The 21,856-nt window shown below is 50.5% G+C and overlaps 1 protein-coding gene across 2 annotated transcripts in view; it reads left to right on the top strand.

The window, feature by feature from the left end:
* The first annotated feature begins 8,775 nt into the window (after positions 1-8,775).
* Positions 8,776-21,856, top strand: part of Sec16a (SEC16 homolog A, endoplasmic reticulum export factor) — a 33,913-nt gene continuing 20,832 nt past the window's right edge. The window contains exons 1-4 of one of the 2 annotated variants that reach the window (XM_051167105.1): positions 8,776-9,100; positions 12,126-15,827; positions 18,562-18,698; positions 20,878-20,975. In XM_051167105.1, coding sequence (XP_051023062.1) covers positions 12,195-15,827; positions 18,562-18,698; positions 20,878-20,975 — 3,868 coding nt within the window. In that variant the 5' untranslated portion in view covers positions 8,776-9,100; positions 12,126-12,194. The remainder of the gene's footprint in view (positions 9,101-12,125; positions 15,828-18,561; positions 18,699-20,877; positions 20,976-21,856) is intronic. The other variant, XM_051167104.1, reaches the window with a different exon arrangement.

Raw genomic sequence — 21,856 nt, 5'->3', positions numbered from 1 at the left:
CCAGGGACCTGTCATCTTGTACTGTTTTTGTTTGCTTTTACGTTAGGATAGTTATTATGTATATGCTACAAGAGAGAAGAGGGTTGGGCAATAAGTAGAGTAGCCTGAGGCATGGCTCACAATGGCGGGCATGGAGCTTGTGGTCAGAACTTCCGCCTCAGCTTTCTTTCAAGTCCTACTTTTCAACATTCAAAGTATGTAAGCAGAGCCAGGCAGGAATGGTAAATCCAACAGTCAAGAGGCTGAAGCTGAGACAGGAGGATTGCCACAAACTCAAGCCAGCTTGAATTATATAGCTAGACCCTGTTTCTTTTTTGTTATTGTTGTTTGCTTTGGGGGGGGAATATTTTGTTTTTTGAGACAGGGTTTCTCTATGTAGCCTTGGGTATCCTGAATTCACTTTGTAGACCAGGCTGGCCTCGAACTCACATCGATCTGCTTGCCTTTGCCTCCCAAGCGCTGGGATTAAAGGTGTGCGCCACCATGCCCAGCACTAGACCCAGTTTTAAAATGAACAAGCAACCAGATATAAATAACCCAAAACAGCTGGGCAGTGGTGGCGCACACCTTTAATCCCAGCACTTGGGAGGCAGAGGCAGGCAGATCAATGTGAGTTCAAAGTCAGCCTGGACTACAAAGGGAGTTCCAGAACAGCCAGGGCTACACAGAGAAACCCTGTCTCAAAACAACAACAACAACAACAAAACAAACCCCACTAGTTGTCCCCCTCTCCCACAAGCGTCCTTCCTTCCCCTGCCTATATATTTTGGGGTATGTGGGGGTACCATCCTTTTGAGAGGGGCTTTCTTAACCCCTTGGGGTCACTCAGAGAAGCCCATGCCAACAGAAATATGGCTGAAGCCACATAGGTCATTTAAAGTACTTTGTAAGCCTTCAAAAAAGTACGAAGGAGGGCTGAAGAGACGGCTCAGCAGTTAAGAGCACCGTCTGCTCTTCCCGAGGTCCTGAGTTCAATTCCCAGCAACCACATGGTGGCTCACAACCATCTATAATGTAATCTGATGCCCTCTTCTGGCCTGCAGGTGTACATGCAGGCAGAGCACTGTATATATAATAATAAATAAATAAGTCTTTAAAAAAACAAGTACAAAGGAGCAGGTGAAATTTATTTCAACTAATACATCTTGGTTCATCCAATGGAGCCATAGTTATCACTTAACATGCAGTCAACATAAGCAAAGTCTAAAAAGACAGAGTTCACATCCCTTGCGTTATTATTATTATTAGTAGTAGTAGTAGTTGTTGTAATAGCAGTAGTAGTATTTATTTATGTATTTGTATATGTGTATGTGTCCTAACACGTGCCATACACGTGGAGGTCAGAGGACTGGTGTGGACCAGTGTCCTCCCTCTACCTTGTGGGTTCTAGGGGCTGAACCGGGGCTTGGCAACAGGCACCCTACTCACTGGGCCACATTGCCTCCATTTGGATGATTTGCACTGCGTCTGAAACCCAGAGTTGGACTGGCCACACTGAAGGTGCTCAGAGGCCACACGAGGCTCAAAATGTCATCCCAGAAAGGAAGATGTAGACTTCGGAACCTCTGCCACCAGCACAGATAAACAGTCCATGGAGCCAGATGTGGTGTTGGGAACACCTGGGAGGTGAAGACGGGGCATCAGGAATTCAAAGCCAGATGCTATGAGTAAGTAAATAAGTAAGTAAAGGAGGTGAGGGGGAGAGACTGCCACACCGGTGTTTCGTTCCTTGTCAGAGAGGGCCCCAACTGTGGCTCTGCACTGCTCTGCCCAGTACACAGAGGAAGCCAAGGCTATCAGTGCCACAAACCCAGCCACGGCAACAGGGCTGTGCCTGCAACCAAAAGCGACAGAGTGCTGCCACCCTCTTGAGACTCCAGAAACCAACCAGCCATTGGGCTTGCCTTGTCCTGAAAGTTTTGCCATCAGGGAAGTTCCATGGGGAGATGATTTTTACCCTGAGACTCGAAACCCTGTGGGGTTGTGGTGGCCCCGGCTGGTTCTCATGTGAGGGCTTCTGGTGGAGGGGGTAGGGCTCCTAGTAAATGTCCCCGCAGAGGTTCTTGGCACTATACAACGTCCATTTTCCCGCAAAGGTATTTTGACACAATATTTGAACAATGGTACTTGATGTGGTCATCAAAACGGCCAGTGGTCTTGAGAAACCTGGAGTTAGAAGTTTGGGGAAGTGGGGCTCTTTTACTACAGGATCTGGCTATATGTACTGTGGATCTTTAAAGAGGGGTGTATGGAAGCTCTCCAGAGGGACCCTCTCTTTTGCAGATCAAGGACGGGCTCACTTACCTTCCAAACCTGCTCTACCCTGACTCCTGATCACCCTCATGGTTGGTGCTCTCATGGTCTACCTAGCAGACGTGGGACAGAAGATCCCCGGAGTGTCGTCCTGTGTGTGGAGGGTTTGGCCATCAGTGTGGAGCTGGTCCTCTGGAGCATGGTAAGGACTCAGAGACAGCAAGGCTGTTGTCATCACTGTGGATTTTAAGAGCATTCCTTAGGAGTCAAGCCCAGCATATACAGTCACTGGCCATCACCCTCACGGTGAGATGGTGACACCAGGTTTCCAGCAGCCAAGTGTGTATGCTGTTGGGCTATCATGTGCACACACCACCCAGGGTGTCGCACAGAGTGCAGGGTTTGGTGCCTTCACTCAACTTTGGCTTGTTTTTGGATTCCGGCGCTTGCGAGGGCTGCTGTCTACAGCATCATGCTATCTTTATGGCTCTATGTCTAACACTGTATTGTGTTTCTCATGAAGAGTCCTCTGCATGGGGGTAAACATGCTTTCTAGTGCAGCTGTGGACACTCTGGCACGCAGAAACAAGCCTGACTTAAGTCAATTATTTATTCCTCACCAACCCAGATTTCTTAATCTGGAAAAGGGGGGAAAAAAACGGTCACTGGCCTTAGTCACAGCAGGCCAGGTGGAAGGGATGACACAGAACAACGTCCTTCCCTTTATTTCAACAGCGATGCTATGTTGAGGACTGAGTCTCTGACCTCAGAACTTAGAGACCCTTTCTTTCTCTGACTCCAATGTGATCAACTCAAAGAGTATTTATAAAGCTCCTGCTATCTTCAGCAAGCTTATTGCCCCCCAGGGAGTTCAAAGCTAAAGACTTCCCTCAGAGGGGGCTGCTGTGTGAGGTGTTTGCAGGCTGTGCAACACAGGCACCTACCTAAAGCGAGGAAGCATCTGGAAGGAACCCTCAATGGCCCAGCAGCTTTGTAGATGGCTCTCTGCCTCCCTCTGCTGGCAGTACTTCACCAGTGCGCCTCCAGCCAGCAAGAGGCTCTCCAGAGGGCATTGGTGCCCATCCCAAGATGTTATTTACGATGCAGACAAGGAAGCTGAAGCTCAAAGAGACATGAAGTACATTCACTAGAGCCAGAGCCATGTGATTCCCAGATCCACGGGAGGCGGCCTCCCCTAGAAAGGACGTAAGGGATTCATTTACCTGCGTTGCCCAGTAAATCACTTCAAAAGCAGAAATGGGTGCTCTGAGAGAAAGAGGGGTTTGGGCGGCCACTCTTCCAGGACCCGTTGCCACAGCCAGTTTGACACATCTGGCTCTCTCAAGGGCTTTGTTCTTTCCCTGCCCAGACTCCCGGAGAGTCCACCAATGCAATGCAAATTACCATCCATGTTTCAGATGCACGCCTTGCTGCTGTGCTGATGCTGTCAGAAGCAGCTGTGGCCAAAAAGCTCAGTCTCTGCCCAAGGGCTTCAACTAGGGTGGGCTTTACACTTGCTCTAGAGACCTCACCACTGGCCAGGATGCCCAAGGCTGCCTCTAGAGCAGGCCAAACTGAGCTGAAAAGCCCCCCAGGACTGCCCCAACTTCCAATATCCCATGGCAAATAGTCCTTGGCAGGCCTATAGAGTCACACCCCAGGGTTCCTTCCCTCTACCCAGACTGTCCCTTCAGCCCAAAGAGCTCTTGCCCCTGCTTTGACAAGTGCCTCTTAAGCACTCCACATCTGCAGCTTTCTAGTGTCTATGCCCCCTCCTGGACAGAGGGGTGGCCTGTCTGTCCCAATTGCAGCCAGCTGTGCAGCCCCTGGATCATCTTTGGAGGTGTGCTTCCCAGAGCCCCAGCACAGCTGGAAGACCTGTCTGCTCTGCCTGTGCCCCTGGGCTAGTATGACATCGACATCTTCCTCCTTGTGTGTTCTACTTCATTTCCATCACGTGCTTATCATCTCAGATGGTGGCTCAGTGATCTAAGAATGGGCCCCCAAAACACAAGCCAGGCCAAGCGTATTGCAGAACTCTGGAGACATGAAAGTCAAGTCACAAGGCCAACCAGGAAGCTCACAGTAGTGCAGTTAACATGTCCTACACCTGGAAGGGAGCAGGCCTACTGTGGATTCTGAGCCCTTGTTACTCATGAAGTTTCCAGAAGCCTTCGAGAAAGTTTAGGACAGGTTGTGATCACTATGTTTTCACAGGTGAGGAAATGCAGGTGTCTTACTAGATGCCTTGAATCTCTAGCTTCTAGAATCCTGTAGTACAGTTGGGCATAGCAACTACTCAACAGTTGCTTAAGCCATTTTGCCTATGTTCTACCAGCCTGGTGCGACACCAGAGGTGTGTCCATTCCTGTGGGGAGGAAGGACTGCAGGCCCCATTCTCAGCAGCCTAGGATAGGAATACAGTGGCCAGGGCTTCTTGGCACCTTCTGTCCACAGGTCAGCTCTCATTCACACCTGCGGTGAGCACCCAGGGTCTAAGACACTAGGGACGGAAAGCAGAGCCGGCAAGGTGCAACTGTCTGCATACGGAGCCCCATCTGCAAGCTAGCCTGGCAGTATGGGGACATGGGAAAGTGATGCTGGCCTGAGGCTCCTTTCATGCTGCCCACCATTGCTCTCAGGGGCTGGGCTTTAACCTTCAAGAAAGGGTCTCTCCTCACATAGGCCACATGATGGCCAGCCTGTGGGGCACACTGGTAGGAGCCTATACATTATAGGGTCTGGAAGCAAATGACACACACCCCTGAGTCACAGCTGTTTCTGCTTCCCAATCCTTCTCAGCCCATCACCTCCTTTTCCTTTAGGAAGCCCTTCCTATCCGCTCTTCCTACCCTTGTGGCCCTAACATGCTTTACCCAGGGATCCCTGGTTCCTGGACGCTAACCATTTCTGTTAGCCTTCTTGATCGGATGGAAAGGCGTCCTGGGACTCAGAAGCCCAGGAACACACAGCTGAGGTGGGACAGTGTCCCAATGGAAGGGCACCCTGAGACACAGGAGCCCAGGAACCACCCAATTCTGAGAAGAAGCCTCTTCAGCTTTGCACCTCCCAGAGGAGGGTATCCCCAGCTGAGCTCAGGAGCCTTAGACCCACTCGACCTCTTTGCTTTTCCTCTTCTTTGCTTCATTGCTTCCTGGCTTCTTCCGATGAGAGAGTCACATGAGGCAGCAAATCTCATAAAAGAGGTTTACTGGCAGGGTCCAGGATGTGGGGAACAAACTCAGGGTCAGATGTCCCTGCTCGCAGGAGAGGACAGCAGCAAAATGAACAAAGGACATGGGCTTATGTAAGCTTTCTTTCTTTCTTTTTTCTTTTTTTTTCTTCTTTTAAGACAGGGTTTCTCTGTGTAGCCCTGCATGTCCTAGACTCTCTTTCTAGACCAGGATGGCCTTGAACTCACAGCAATCTGTCTGCCTCTGCCTCCCACATGCTGGGACTAAAGGCATGTGCCACTACACCTGGCTATATAGGATTTCTTAGGGGCAGAACTTTTCAGGGCAGAGATTTCCAGACTGGTCGGACTTCAAGTCCTGAGCTTGGGGAGCTCAGGGGTTGGTTGGCTTTCCTGTTCAGGGATTGGTAGGATTTTTTTTTGTCGGGGGGGGAGCTCAGAGATTGGGTTTTCCAGCTCAAGGATTGGTGGCTTTTTTACCCCATTTTCTCTGCCCGTGGATTAGGATGGGAAGACCTTCCTGGCTTTGGCTGAGGTGCCACTGCTGCTGGGCTGCTCCGGGAGGCTGGAGAGGAGGTGATGCCACAGAGGACAGCTCCTGTGGCAGTACCTGGTTATGGCAGCAGGCTGAGGCGTCGCTGTTTTGTTTTGTTTGGGTTTTTGAAACAGGGTTTTTTTTGTAGACCAGGCTGGCCTCGAACTCACAGCAACCCACCTGCTTCGGCCTCCCAAGTGCTGGGATTAAAGGCATGTGCCACCACGCCTGGCCTGGTGTCACTGTTTTGACAGCTCCTGTGGTGGGGGGAACCTTACTGCAGTCACAGGCTGGGGCAGGAAGGAAGGACCACTGTTTTGACAGCTCTTGCAATGAGTTGCTCAGGGACCACACTTTCTCCTTTCTAGTTTCCATGTCTATGTGGAGAGTCTGCCAGGGTCTGAGCACAGTGCCACACACAGAGCAGGCACACACCTCCAAGAACACCCAATGTTGAGCCTACACTTAGCAGGTGTGAGGGCAGAGGCTTGAGGCCGAGGGTTAGCCTCTCTTCACCAACACTGCTACATTTTCCTTTAGCACTCCTCAGAGGCCTGTCCCTGACTTCTCAGTGTCAGAAAGGAGCCAATGCCACATGGCCTCCTGATTCAAAGAGGCTACAAGTCCTAGACTAGGTATGCCAAGTACACACCATCAGGCCAGCACTGTCCAGGAGGAAATGTACTGCCAGCCACATGTGGAATTTAACATTTCGTAGTTACATTAAAGAAAAAAACATAATTTTTTTAAATAAGAGATTTTATTCAATCCAACATACTCAGAATACTGCACTTTCAACATTCAATAAACATGCACTAATGAGTCACTGTGAAATCGTATCTATCTAGTACAGTTTATGGTCAAAGCTTAGCTCAGTGTGAACCAGCTATATGTAATCACTCAGAGGCCACCACACCAGATGGTGTAGCTACTGGGAGAGGCTGACTGGGTGAAGATACAGAGAGTACAATGTCACCAAGTGCTAGTCACAGTGTCAGAAAGAGCAGGAAACTTCTGACATGGCCTCCGTGCATGGAAGTCGCGTGGGCTCTGTAGTGTAGCCTAGGCTGTAACAGATGCTGACTCTGCAGGGACTACAGGGTGTGCTGGAGACACTCTGCCCAACTTCAAATAGAGGAGGAGTCCCCAGGCAAAGGGAAGGGGGCACCCCTAGACATAGGAGTCACCATGTGTCCCGCCTGCCCCACGCAGTCCCAGTTTGTGCCTGTTGCCTCAGTATATGCATTAAAGTACCCTAATTCCAGATCTCATACTGCCCGGTGGCTTCCCAACGTCCAGAGAGGTTAAAATCAACAGAGGAGGGCTGACTGAGCCTAAACTGGAGTGCCTGACTCAGAGGCCAGATTAACTTGGCTGCATAAGGCATTGAGTCCTGTCTCTATCTTAGGACAGAAAGCCCCTCTTTAACATCCTCCACCCTCTACCCTTGGAGGCCTGAGGGTGGAGACCTTGCATTTTATTGGTTATTGTTGTTATTTGGACCTTTCTATTACTTAGCTCTAACCATCCTGGGGCTGTGGTTGCTGCTTCTCTTAGGGGGCCGAGGCCTGGGTCTACCAAACGTTCTCCTGTGTTGAAAGAGGTTGGGAATCTGGTTCTCGAAGGACAAGTGTTAGCTTTACAGAGTGACCCACATTGCCACGTCAGCGGAGCTGGAACTGGACCTCAGCGCTCGGGCCTCTGCGTGGCTGAACGCTGGCCAGCTCCACCACACTTCCTACTCCTTCCCTGTCTCCGGGTTCGCAGGCGCATGTCTCCATGCCCTCAGGGGTTACAGGTGAGGGGGGCCAGGCCTGGTCAGTTCCCGGATGACAGCACCCACCTTTTTCCGGAGAGCTCTGCACCGACAGACACAAGCCAGACCTGCTGACGTCCCTGGTCAAGAAGCCCAGCGCTCAGCCCAGGGCTTGAGGCCGCGCCCCACCGGGAGGAGACATGAGGGAGATTAGAGGACCTGGCCGCCAGGCTATGGCTCCTTTCCTCTAGCAGAGGCTAGGGGACCGCGTGAGCGAACTTGCCAGCTCTAGAAAAGGCTTTTCCCCCTTAGCCAGGCGAACTGCACCCGGTAGGCTGCAGCTTAAAGCTGTAACCAGGCAACGGATGCGGCTCCGCGCATGTGCAAGCACAACCCGCAGCCGACGCCGGCTTGTCCACTCCAACAATCAGAGTGGCGCACGCGCAGTCGCCCCGCCGGCGTCCTGGGGAAGCCAACGGAAAATGGTGAGGGGGCGAGCGGCAGGGTCCGCTAAGCCTCCGGACTCAGCGGAGCTGCTGGCTTCGGTCTTTGAAGACTGCTGCGGTCTCGATTGAAGAACCTGGTCTCTTCAAATCCTAAAGCAAGAAGAGTGCTAGACAGAACCCGCGTAACCAGGGCGACGTCGGGAGGCGGGACCGCGCGCTCTTGACCCAGCAGGTGAATGAGGGGCGGGGCCACGGAAGCGACGCTGTAAGGGACTGACGCAGAGGGGCGGAGCTTTGGGGGGGTGGGACGACGGGATGAGGCGGCAAAGGATTGGACGAGAACGAGGGGCAGAGTCAAGAGGAGCGTGACGATAAGGGGGCGCTAAAAGGAATGGGAGGGAGAGGGGGGCGGGGCCAGAGGGGGCGTGGCAAGATCTAAGTGCTGAAGATAAGCACGGAGCGCTGCCGGGGAAGCAGGACCGTGGGGGCGGGGCAAGGGGTGAGGCCGCGAAAGACTGGACTAAGGCGAGGGGCGGGGTGATCCAGGGGCGGGGCGCGCGCTGACGTAGCCGTCGGACACGTCGGCGGCGGCGACTGGAGCCGGATGTGCCAAGATGGCTACGGCTGCTGCTGGGTACGCTCTGGTTCCCTCTGCTGCCGCCGCGGTCGCCGGCTGAGTTTCAGTTCGCAGCGCCTGAGAGGCCAACCGCAGCTGCGCGGGTGAGGGCTGAGTGTGTGGAGCACGACCGAGGCCCGCAGGCGGGCGAGGCTGCGGAGGCCAGGCAGGCGCAGTGAGCATCGGGCCTAGCCCGGAGTGGCGAGCGCATCTCAAGAGACGCCGTCAGGCCTGGGGAGAACGACAGTACCGGTCCGCCTGGTGCTGAGACACCGGGCAGGCTACGGGCCACGTCGCCTTGGTGGGTTGTCCGGGGCGCTCGCGATTCCTGGACCTGAGGGGAGGGCAGATGCCGGATCTGGGCTGCGGGAACTGGTCGGCCGCTGGGGATGGTGTGTTAGCATGGCCGTACAGTGACACCTCAGGAAACCTGCACTTCTTTAAACCGAAGGCAGGTGCAGAAAATTGCAGAGCGAGACTTTTGCTGGGTTCTGAAGATGTTTGATTCTCGTTGGCTCGAAGACTTCCTCCGCATAGCTGGTGATGGGACACGTTTCATTTGAACCAGGGAGTAGCAGCATTTATTTGTAATCTCTTGGCCGGTTGGAGCAGGATGTCGCAAGGGAGGTCGTGGACTGTTTTCTACCAAGGTGTAGAAGAATGTTTGCATGGCAGCGGAGCGTCCAGACACTAAGCCCTGTAGATCAGCTCTGGCTGCTTTGCTAACACGTTTTTGAGTGGCTTGTCGAGTGGTCGTGCACGGGTGAAGATTTCCTTTCAAATGTGTTAACTAGAGGCGGTTTCCATTCTGAATGCGACCATAAGAAACAGCAGATTCACATCTTACTGCCCCTGCCAGTCCTCAAGCTAGTTGCAGCACAGTACAGCTCCTCGCATTTTTTTGTCCACGTACCCTTTCCTAGGGTTTCAGTGCTTTGCAGACGAGATAAGAGGCAAAGTAGAGATTGGTTCCTCTTCTTGTGACTCATTACTCCTGGTGGTATTCACCCGAGTGAATCTCCGAACTGCCCTTGGGATTTTCTCTTGAGATACTGTGCAGATTTTGATATCCTGTCTTGCTTTTGTAAACATTTATGAATGTCCTCGGGTGTCCTCCTCACATAGTGTATAACTCTTTCTCTTCTGCAGATGCCTTCTTCAACGTTTAAAGGGTCTTGGTTCAGATTTTGACTTAGAAGAGAGGTGCTTATCTTGTCTGTCTGAGAAGTGTATCACTGGTAGTCACCATGGGGGAGACTGTTGGCAGAGTGGCGCTCACTAATGTTTTTGGGTACCCCTGTAGCGTATAGGTTACAGGTGTTAAGTCAGTGGCAGTGAGAGAACAGGGAATGTTTTAAATACCAGCATCACACAAAGTCACGCCTAAAATGTCTGTGTTGGGGCTGGAGAGATGGCTCAGAGGTTAAGAGCGCTGTCTGCTCTTCCAGAGGTCCTGAGTTCAGTTCCCAGCAACCACACGTAGCTCACAACCATCTGTAATGAGATCTGGTGCCCTCTTCTGGCCTGCAGGTGGACATACAGATAGAGCACTCATAGTTAAATAAATAAATAAATCCTCTTTTTAAAAATAGATTACACACATCTTATGTAAGTATGTATGTAGATATGAGGAAGTAGAGCTGCAGAGGTGGGTTTATGAATAATGCATTTTTGAGCTCAGTCGGTCTCTCTGAAACAAGTGATTTTTCAAAAAGTAGATAGCTGGTTGAACAGAATAAATAAATGTGTCTATGATCCTGAGATAAATGATAGGCAGTTCATTATCTTTCTGTTGGTGAGTAAAGAAGATTAAAAGAATAATGTTCAAGTCACAAGATTGTTTCACCGGAAACTGGCATACTTTGGAAGGCCTTGATAAATTATAGTAAAATCTTGTTAAGAGAAAATTCAGAAGAAACTTCAGAGGGGAAAAAAAATCCTTGTTCCTTCTACTTATGAATGTAGAAACTAGTTTCAGTGAGAGATGGTTACCTTCATCTGCTCACTGGCAAGCCAACCTAATGACACCCGATGCATCGCCCTGTAGAGTATATTGTATTGTAGTTTAGTTTTTGCCTGTTTGGTTTTAGTTGTTTGGGGTGTTTGAAATTCTTGAGATAAAGGCAGCCTCAGTTGCCTTTTGTGCTGTCCAGGCAGGGTCTGGATCCACGTTATTGTGTCTGTGTGGCGCTGCTCCTGGTCAGATCAGTAGGGGTGGAGCAGCAGTTCTTCCCCTTTTGGCTCATGGACAGAGAAACAGCAGTGTTCTTTCTTGCCTAAAATGATGACAGGTTAGACCCTAATGAACTCCTGGCATTACTTCTAATTGCAGTTGCCTTGTAGTCCAAGTCCAGGTGCCTGTCAACTGGATAGAGTCGTCTTTTGGCATAGGAAGGAGTGCATGTGGGCAGTAATGGAACTGAGTCAATAGATTAATAGAGCTAACGTTGAGGTTGGGATTAGAGACCTTTTGTAAGTTGCTTTACCTCAAACACATATATCAGTGGGCTTTGGTTTTGTTTTGTTTTTTAATCTGAGTATCAGAAAGATGTCTAAGAACAAAACGTACATCTGTGAGCTAAACGGCCTTTGCCTTATTTTTCTGTGGATTAGCTAAACAAATTTCTTTTTGAAGGTGGTGTCAGGAAGAAGGACTGACACAAAGAAAAGGGCTGTCAAGGTGCCACGCTTGAATTGGGCCTTGTTCAAAAGCAAGAAAACTCTGGTGAGGATCTTGCTGCTCCCCCCCACTCCCCACCCCCACCCCAGCTTTTTTCCCCCTGAGGTTCATTGGGAATCCACCTGTTGGGAATGTGAGTCCAGTAAAGCTGCTGCACGTTTTCTTGGGATTTTTAGTCAACCTTGTTACAACTTCAGTGGCCAGAGGCAACTTTGTTTCACTGTTTTTGGAGGACAACCGTAGATATTTCACTTCTCGTGGTAAATGGATTTAGTAACTTTATAACTGTGGTTTAGGAAGAGTAAAGGCTTCTTTTCAGGACTTAACCTTACAAAAGGCATGAGATGGGTGTTTTTTTCTTAAGAGTAGAGTTGGCTCTTTCTGGATGTGGCAGTGGTGGCTTAGGGAAGTGTCAAGGACCAAGCAGCATCTGGTGGTCTGTCATCCTGGCAATAGGGTTGTTTCTTGTCCCTGACAATGTGGGGTGGGGATGTGGAGATGTGGAGCCCTTGGTACGTAACTGATTTGAAATCACATTTAGTCTTTTTATTTTGATAGTTTTATTGATTGCAGCCAGGACTGTCAATCTTTTGGTCTTATGCTCTTATGTTTTCTTTTCTTTCTTTCTTTCTTTCTTTTTTTTTAGCACAAATTAAAGAAAAACTCTACCCTGCCACTTCTATAAGCAGCATATCCTTGAGTGGACGACTCCAGCATGCAGCCACCACCTCAGGCAGTCCCATCTGGCATGGCAGGACCACCTCCAGCTGGGAATCCTCGGAGCATGTTCTGGGCCAACAGCCCTTACAGGAAACCAGCCAGTAATAATGCACCAGTGGCTCCCATAACACGCCCACTGCAGCCAGTAACGGATCCGTTTGCTTTTAATAGACAGACTCTTCAAAACACACCAGGAGGCAGTTCATCCAAAAGCAACCTGCCCAATTTGCCTGGCCCAGCCCTCTCTGGTTTTTCTCAGTGGCCTGGTTTGCCTGTGCCTCCTGCAAGTGCTGGGGAGATCGCCACAGGACTTCATGAGCCTCTGTCAGGAGCTCTGCCACAGCCTAGAGCAGATACCAGGCCATTTCCTCCTGCATCTACCCCTTCTTCACTGCCTGGGCTGGAGGTGAACAGGAGTGCTGAGCTTGCTTCCAGCTCAGGACCTGAAAGCCAGATGCTGCCACATCCACCTCACTACATTCCAGGAATGGGTCCTGAGCAGCCTCATGGAGGCCATCTGAGTGACCGTGGGGCTGGGCCTGACCACCCCGTGAATAGGCACACCCCACATGATGGTGCTGTGGCCCAAGCAGCATCTCCTTTCTTCCCTCAGCCACACATGCCAGGTCAGTGGGGGCCAGTACAGGGAGGCGCTCAGCCCTCCTATCAGCATCACCCACCCTGCGTGGAGGGACCTGTGCAGAACATGGGGCCCCAGGCAGCCAGTTTGCCCCATTTTCCCTCTCCATCAAGTCTACTCCAGGGACCTGGCCATGAACCCCATGGCCCATTGACATCTACTTCAGCGTCCTTGGCCAGTGGCGAAGGGAATGAGCTAGCCCACCAGCAAAGTAAAAATCTCCCGTTGACTAGCTTCCCCCCTAAACATACTTTTGAGCAGAATCCCAGAGTTGGGACTATGTGGTCAAGCCCAGAGTTCAGGCAGAATCCAGGAGTGAATAAAGAATATCTGTCAGACCCTGCCCATGTGAATCCATTCGCTCAGGGAAATAGCCCTGAAAGCCAGGCGCCCCGCCCCCCAGAGGCTGCAGCTAGCCATGCCCTGCAAGAAGCAGCCCCTGGAGCTCTCTCCATGTTTTTTCAAGGGGAGGAGACAGAAAACGAGGAGAATCTCTCATCTGAAAAAGCAGGCCTTGATGACAGAGTGGACTTGGATGGCTTCTCTTCGACCTCCAGATTGAGCCATCCGCCACCCCCTGCACATGGAGCTGGTGGTGTCTACCAGGCCTTTCTCAAAGGTCCTAGCAGCGAGGTTGCTCAGGAGGGAGATACTCAACCATACTTTCCTCAGTCTATGGGCGTCCAGCTTGACAAACAGACCACCATGACCCCTGCTAGTGATACGTGGGGTGATACCTCAGTTGCTGCGACCCACTGTGCTAGTGGGCCACAGTGTGAGAATGTTGAGAACTTAGAATTTGTTCAGAATCAAGAAGTTTTGCCACGTGAGACCCTGAATGTGGATCCCTTTTCCCTGAGTGATCAGTTCCGATATGGGCCCATTCCTGGGCCAGCTGCCTCCAGGCCCGTTACTGTGGGCCACACCAGAGGTGGAGGGCTAAGTCTTGAGACCGCTGATGTAGCACTGCACCCTACACGACCTGACAGTGTGTCGTCCAGCTATAGCAGCCACGGCCACAGAAGTCCTCCTGGGTCAGCCAGACCCCAAGAACTGGTGGGCACGTTCATTCAGCAAGAAGTTGGAAAACTTGAAGATGATACTTCAGGAAGTTTTTTTAAGCAAATTGATTCTTCTCCTGTTGGAGGAGAAACCGATGAGGTGACTGGGAGCCAAAATTACTGCAGCAGCTTGTCCCAGCCTTCAACCCCAAGCCCTCCAAAACCTACAGGAGTATTCCAAACAAGTGCAAATAGTTCTTTTGAACCAGTAAAATCTCACTTGGTTGGAGTGAAACCGATTGAAGCAGATCGTGCCAACATGGTGGTTGAAGTGAGAGGGACCCGGGATTGCCAGAAGAAGCGCAGGGCTGCGGTGGGGCCACCTGATGCCACCCCAGGAAACCTGGAACAGCCACCAGACAACATGGAGACCCTGTGTGCACCTCAGGCCTGCCCTCTGCCTCTGAGCACCACCGGGGAGGCTGGACATCTGGTTTCACACACAGCAGGGCCACCCTCGGATACTCTGCGCCCTGTGCCTGAGAAGAGGCCCTCAGCCAGGGCGCAGGGGCCTGTGAAGTGTGAGAGCCCAGCAACAACTCTGTGGGCACAAAATGAGCTGCCAGATTTTGGTGGCAACGTCCTTCTAGCCCCTGCTGCCCCTGCACTTTATGTCCCTGTAAAACCAAAACCTTCAGAGGTTGCTCATCATCCGGAAAAGGCAATGTCTGCACCACAGCCACGGAAACCAGGGTCTATGCCACGCTTGCAGAACCAAGACCCTCCTGGTGCTTCTGAGAACCTTGAGAACCCTCCCAAGGTAGGAGAAGAGGAGGCGCTTCCATTGCAGGCAAGTTCTGGTTATGCGAGTTTGCTGTCCTCCCCACCCACTGAATCTTTGCACAATCAACCTGTCCTGATTGCCCAGCCTGATCAAAGCTATAATTTGGCTCAGCCTATTAATTTTTCTGTGTCCTTACTGAATCCTAATGAGAAGAATCAGTCCTGGGGAGATGCCGCGGTGGGGGAGAAACCTACAGTGAGCAACAGCCGGGCTCTCAGTGGTAATCCTGAAGAACGTGCTGTTTCGTCTGGAATTCCAGCCAGTGCTGTGATTGGCTTATCTTCGCCTAGCAGTGTCACCCAGAGTTGTGTCTCTCGAGGTTCTGGGTCTTCTGAAAAGATTGCTAGCCAGCCTGCCAGCTTGTTGGTTCAACAGCTATCCCCTCCAACCCCAAAGAACTCATTTCCTAAGAGTCAGAACCCTAATGCAGAAAAGGGTCCTTCTGAGTTTGCTAATAGTCCTGCTGGAAGTACAAGTGTGATGCTAGTTCCACCTGCAAACAGTTCCTTGGTACCTACTAGTAGTAAAGCAAATCACTCTAGTAACCAGGAGGAAGCTGTTGGCGCCCTAGACTTCACAGTAAATAGAACTTTGGAAAAGCCTGTAAGAATGTACAGCCCATCTCATTCAGATGGCCCAGCTTCTCAGCAGGCTCTTGCCAGCCATCCCAGACAATCTGGGCCTGGGCTGCATAACCAGGATCATTTCTATCAGCAGGTAACAAAAGATGCCCAGGACCAGTATAGCCTAGAAAAAGCCCAGCCAGAGCTGGTGCCTCCTCGGCCACAAAATTCCCCCCAACCAGCACCCCAAGCCGCGTGTCCAGAGCCTTCAAATCCAGAAAGCCCACCCACACAGGGACAGTCTGAAAACTTGGCCCAGCCACCAGCAAGTCCTGCTCCAGTCACCATGGGCCAGCAACTGCTGCCTCAGCCACCACAGTCCTCCAGTGCATCGGTTACATCTCCTAACTCCAGCCAGGCAGCTGTGCGGTCAGAGCAGCCATGGCTACACCCACCACCTTCCAATGCTTTTGGCCCAGCACCTCAAGACTTGGCATCCTACTACTATTATAGGCCCCTGTATGACGCCTACCCTTCACCGTACCCGTCAGACCCTGGGACGGCCTCCCTATACTACCAGGTAAGAGCATGATGTTTAACCATCTCTGTTGCCTCACTTTGCCCCCTTTTCTCCTTTTATGCTATTTCTCTCAGGAGTAACCTGTCTTCAGACCAGTGTGGTACCCCTGAAAAAAGTTCTGTCCACCAACGAAGATCTTCCTTCAGAGGTTCCTGTCAGATATGGCATGTTGAGTGGCTTGTATTATTGATGCAGTTTTTGTGTAGTCCAACATCTGATTGACAAAAAGAGTGCTATGTTTCCTAGAGCATTCCTGAGCTCGCTGCAGTTACAGTGCTGTGTTGACCCCTTTAGGGAGTATGTTAGCCTTTGGTAGGTTGTGTGTTGTGTGTTGTTTGTTTGTTTGTGCCTTGGCACAGGGTGTCACTGTGTCAGCCAAGTTAGCTATGAACTTAAAACCCTTCTGCCTCAGCCCTCAGCATGTTTCACCATGCCTCACTTTTGTTTGTGGTGGTTTTGGTTTTGACAGGCTTCATTGACCCCTGGTTAGCTCATATGTCGCTAAGGATGACCTTGAAGTCCTCACACTCCTGCCTCCCCCTCCTGAGTGCTGGAATTACCAGTGTGTGTCACTATATTCAGCTTTTTAAAATATATTTTAAAACGTTTATCATGCATGTGTATGTGTGCATGTGGGCACACCCACACCACATTGCACACGAGGATGTCAGAAGTTGGTTTTTGCCTTCCACCATGTGGGTTCTAGGGGTCAAACTCCAGCCAGCCATTCTGCAGACACCTTTTATAGGGTTTTAATAACAAAAACAGCTCAGCAAACCAGCGACAGGAATAACTCTAGGAATCCTCCATGTCCTTCCTTGAGAATCTTTGCGGGAAAAAGGTTAGATTGTCCATATGCAGTAATGAAAAGAGGTGGAGGGACCATAAGCCTCTCAGGAGCATAGTAGTGACCCTGCAGAGGGGAGGCCTACTGCAGGGGGGGGGTGCTACTACAGGGGGGGGGACTACTGCAGAGGGGGGTACTGCAGAGAGGGAGGCCTACTGCAGAGGGGATGCCTACTTCAGAGGGGGAGGCCTACTGCAAAGGGGAGGCCTGGTGCAGAGGGGAGGCCTACTGCAGAGAGGGGTACTGCAGAGGGGAGGCCTACTGCAGAGGGGAGGCTTTCTGAGGTCTTTCCTGCCTCCTCCTGGTGTGGTGCAAGCACACAACTGCTGGTTAGAATCTACTTAATCCTGCAGTAGTATGAAATAATGTTGTCTGCAGACATGCCTGATCACTGTTAGCTTTGCCTCACCTCTGGCCCAGACATATCAGTACTCAACTTAGGTGGATTGTGTTACTGGAAGGTGAAAGACCCAAGTCCTCCAGTGTTGGGGGCCAGGTGGTATTGAGTTCTGTGTGGCCTGAGAACAGTTGGCACTGGCACTGTACAGGAAGATGGGTCAGAAGAAACCTTAGAACAGGGTGTAGCAGCTAGGCCAGAGCTGCCGTGGCCATAGGCGTATGCCTCCCTGTCAGCCTGCTGTGCTATTAGGTATACATGTGTGAGCAGCTATGTATCTAGATTTTAGAAGAAGAAGAAGCCATAGTTATTATTTCTGTCTGAGGCAATTCAGCCTTGTGGCCTGATCTTGGGCTACCGAGTGGGTGGAGCCACAGATGAACTGTAGGCTCCTTGGGAATCCTAAGCCTCACAGCTCTTCTGTGAATGTGCTGTCACACCTCCATACTGCTGTGGTCCTCAGTGGTCAGAAGAACTGTTTGCCATGATTTCATGTTGCCTGTCAATTGATGCAGGGCTGAGGTTTTTGCACATGGAGGGATACGCTGTGACTCATGCCTGTATCACTTCATTTCTCTTCAGACATCCGCATGTCCTACGGGGCCTTTTTTCAGAGATAGGGCAGAGACCATGGTTTTGTTCCACCATGGCTGAAATCCTCATCAGAGTAAGATGATTTTTTTTTTTTTTTTTTAAAGCCAGGTATCAGTGGTTCGTGCCTTTAAGTGTGAGACTGGGGAGGCTGACAAAGGTGGATTCTACACGTTTGAGGCCAGTGTGAGCTGCATAATGAGTTTCAAGTCAGTTTAGGCTAAGTATGAGACTCCGTCTCAAAGCAAGAAAACAAAGAAAAAACAAAACAAAAACATCCCCCTAAATTCAAAAACAACAAGCAGTATCCCGTGTGTGTGTGTGTGTGTGTGTGTGTGTGTGTGTGTGTGTGTGTGTGTGTGAGGCTTTTAAAAAACCAGTAGTTTCGGGGCTGGAGAGATGGCTCAGTGGTTAAGAGTGCCGCCTGCTCTTCCAGAGGTCCTGAGTTCAATTCCCAGCAACCACATGGTGGCTCACAACCATCTATAATGTAATCTGATACCCTCTTCTGCAGATAAAGCACTCATATGCAATAAATAAAATAAATAAATCTTAAAAAAAAAAAAAAAAAACAGTAGTTTCAGGGTTCATTCACGTGGATCCCTGGTCTCCTTGCTTTACTGAGGTGGTGGCTAATGTCCATTTGTGTCGCTGAGATCAGATCGTCTGTGTGTTTAACCCTGCAGGAGGAAGACTGCCCTGGGGGAGGGGGGCTGATAAGGAGATTTCTGCTAGCTGCCTGTTGCCATGGGTGGCACCTTAGGCTTGGTTTTCATGAGAGAATCCTACCCAGGATACTGCTCCTGGGCAGTGGGCATCTGAAGCACCTAGAGCTAGTCCTGGCCACTCAATGTCTGCCCTTCCTGGAGTCTAACAATGCCCAAAACTTCTTTCCACAGGACATGTATGGCCTGTATGAGCCTCGATACAGGCCCTATGACAGCTCAGCATCCGCGTATGCCGAGAACCACCGCTATTCGGAGCCTGAGCGGCCCAGCTCCCGTGCAAGTCACTATTCTGACCAGCTCACTCCCAGGTGGGAGCTGCGTCCCAGGCGGCTGCTTTACTCTCATTCTCAGCTGTTGGTATTGCTGACCATGATGGTAACTTAGTGATGAGAATAACTCTTTATCTGTAGAGACTATGACAAGCCTATTTTGTCAGCATGAGCAAACAGAGGCAAAGCACACTGCCACAGGCAGTCCTAGAAGAGCTGTCACTTTGCATTTGTCCCCAAGCCTTAGTCAGGCCAGACCCTATGTAAGGCCACTAAGAGGTGGCCTCTGTGCTATTAGATGGGTGGTTGTTCCTGTCATGGGCATACCCGTTCTACTGGGAACCCTGATCACAGAGGTGGCATAATCCATAGCTCTCTGATACAGCGACTAAAAGCTGTGTTCTGTGCCTGGCTCTGCCTGGTTTGCTGAGCACCCCCCGCCCCTTCTCCTAGCCTGCATACCTCCTATTCTGGCTATCCATGCCTCTCTTGTGTAGTCACAAAGGAAGATTTGGAAAGAACTCTGGTATTGTGCCCTCTGAGTAAGTCTGTGTGCTAGGTCAAAGTTCTGTCTGCATTCTCAGTTGCCCAGAGCCTGCTGTTGATGTTGTGTGCACTCCAGGCCATTGACAACATTGTGCAAAATAGTGGGGCGTGGGCCTTGGTCACTGTGGACTCTGCTCCCTCAGTTCCTGCCCTTGCCCTGGTTAGTCAAGCCCAGGAGTAGGTGTTCATGGTACTTAACCTTGCTATAAGGATGTGTCCTTCTTTCGCTTAGCAGCTCCCAGCTGCTCAGGTTATATGTATTATGAGGCTCTGGATTTGATCCCTAATACACAGACTCCAAGTGCATATGCACATACGAGAGACGGGGCATGGGGGTCAGCCAGAGACAGAAAGACAGACAGACATACACTTGATTTTGAGAAAATTGTAGGGATCTTATATGGGAAGTAGCATTTAGACTCATACAGCTCAGCTTTCTGATTCAAAATCTGTGAGACGGCAAGAGGCATGTGAATCTGTTTGCTGGAGCGCAGAAGAGAGAGTGCCAGGGCCAGGGCCAGGGCCAGGTGCGTGTCCTCACTGTCAGTCTGCCTCCCACATGTCTGCTGCAGCTTCATTTGTGCATTAGCTTCCAAGAGTGACTGTGACAGAGCCTCAGGCTAGGCCAAGTTGCCATCCTTGTGATTTGTCACTATAACAACAGCTCTTCACTTCCCTTCAACTCTTGGGGTCCTCTGAGTGTCCCAGCCTGCAGGAGAGTCTGTTCTCCTGTCTCTGTCTATGTTTGTGGACACTCAGTGTTGATGTGATGCTCAGTGTTAGGGAGATGACATCGCCACAGGAGCTGCTTGGGGTGGGACACATTTCCTCACATCCTCTGTGTGCTTCCTGAACTGTACGTAGGTAAGCTGGTGAGAGCACATAAGGCAGTGGCGTGCTCTTGGTCTTGCTCTGTATCAAGCTTCGGGCACCACTGCCGTACAGATGCCAGCCTGGAGTAGCCAGCCTCAGTGGTGGTGTTCCTGTGGCTGGGCGGCTGCTGAGCAGTTTTCTGAAAGGATATCAGAAAAGTAAAAAACAATGTTTAGTGCCTTTGACAATCCTGAGAGTGCCAGAAGTGCTTACACAGTCTTTTGTGAGCAAATCTTGACCTTCTCTGTAAAAAGTCAGTAAGGCCAGTTCCTTACTGATGTGCTGGCCCTGGCCCACCTCACAGATCCGCTCCTCCACGGCCACGCTGAGCACACAAAGCTAATGACCTTCCCTTTACGGGAAGTCGTTTTCTTTGGGCTCACATCTGTAATCCCATCACTGTAGAGATGTAGGCAGGAGGATTGTAATGAGTTTAAGGCTAGCCTAAGCGACACAGTGAGACCTTGTCTCAAAAACAAAAAAAAGAAAAGGAGAGGAGAGGAAAGTCGTCGGGATTTTAGGTTGGTTTGGCTCGTGGTCCTTGGTGTTGCTCAGCATGCGATACGGACTTGTTAGAATGCAGCCCCGACCCCCCCACCCCCCAGGCATCTTAAGGAACTCAGTTTTAGGGAGTTTCCTGAGTCCATAGTCGCATTTTTGTTTCTGTTTGTGATCTGGTTAGAATCTTCCATGGCTGAGGTGCTCTCATGAATGTCTGTGTGTGCTTCAGGTTGGCTGATTTCTCACTGCACTTTAAGAAACAGATGCTATGTTTAATAGCTCTTTTTTTTTTTTTCAGGCAAGGATATCCTGAGGCATACTATAATTCGAAGAGTGGCTGGAGCAGTCAGAGTGATTACTATGCAAATTATTACTCTGGCCAGTATGATTACGGAGGTATGTTTAGAAGTTGTAGCTATTGCTGGGCACTCAAGATCACTTTTCCTTTCACTGGCCTGTGTTTTTATCCCAAGCCAAAGTAATTAAGAACTCTGAACATCTGAGAAATGATCTTTTTGGCAACGTCATTGAAAAGAGCATGGTGTCTCTGTCGTATTGGTGTGAAGTGCAGTGACTAGCCCTGAGACTTCCTGACCCACTGTGCCTGCTCGGGTGTCAGCTGATGAGGCCAGCTTCCTATCACCGCTGCCGCACTTAAATGCGCAGAGGCCATTTGCTCCTTGGTGGTGGATGTGGCCTGCTCATTGTGGCAGTTACGATTTCTTCATAAGCCTCCATACTTCTCTTTCACAAAACATGTCCAGGAAAAGCTGTGAGTTCCCTTAGCGACCCTGCTGTGTGCTCTTGTGTTACAAGGCCTAGCAGTCCCTTGACAGGCCTACATGCGGTTCCTTCTGCCTCCTGTGGGGCCCTTTGCCCCTTAAACATTTGCATTACTTGTGACTAAGAATATTGTACATATTCCCCTAAAACAATACCTCTTGGTTTTTAGAGTTAGTTTTTAATGAAATTACCTTTCTTTCTTTCTTTTTTTCTTTCTTTCTTTGTTTTTCAAGACAGGGTTTCTCTGTGTAACAGCCCTGGCTGTCCTAGACTCGCTTTGTAGACAAGGCTCTGTGGAGAGATCCACCTGTCTCTGCCTCCTGAGTGCTAGGATTAAAGGCATGAACCACCACGCCCAGCTATGAAATTATTTCGTAAAATACCGGTATCCTAAAACATGAGCTGGAGAGATGGCTCAGTAGTTAAAAGCACTGGCTGCTTTTCCAGAGGACCTGGACTCAATTTCCAGAACCTACGTGGCAGCTCACAGCTGT

Source organism: Acomys russatus, chromosome 24 (assembly GCF_903995435.1).
Source record: "Acomys russatus chromosome 24, mAcoRus1.1, whole genome shotgun sequence".
Lineage (NCBI taxonomy): Eukaryota > Metazoa > Chordata > Mammalia > Rodentia > Muridae > Acomys > Acomys russatus.
The sequence above is the reverse complement of the archived record's forward strand: the minus strand, read 5'-3'. Positions and strand labels throughout refer to the sequence as shown.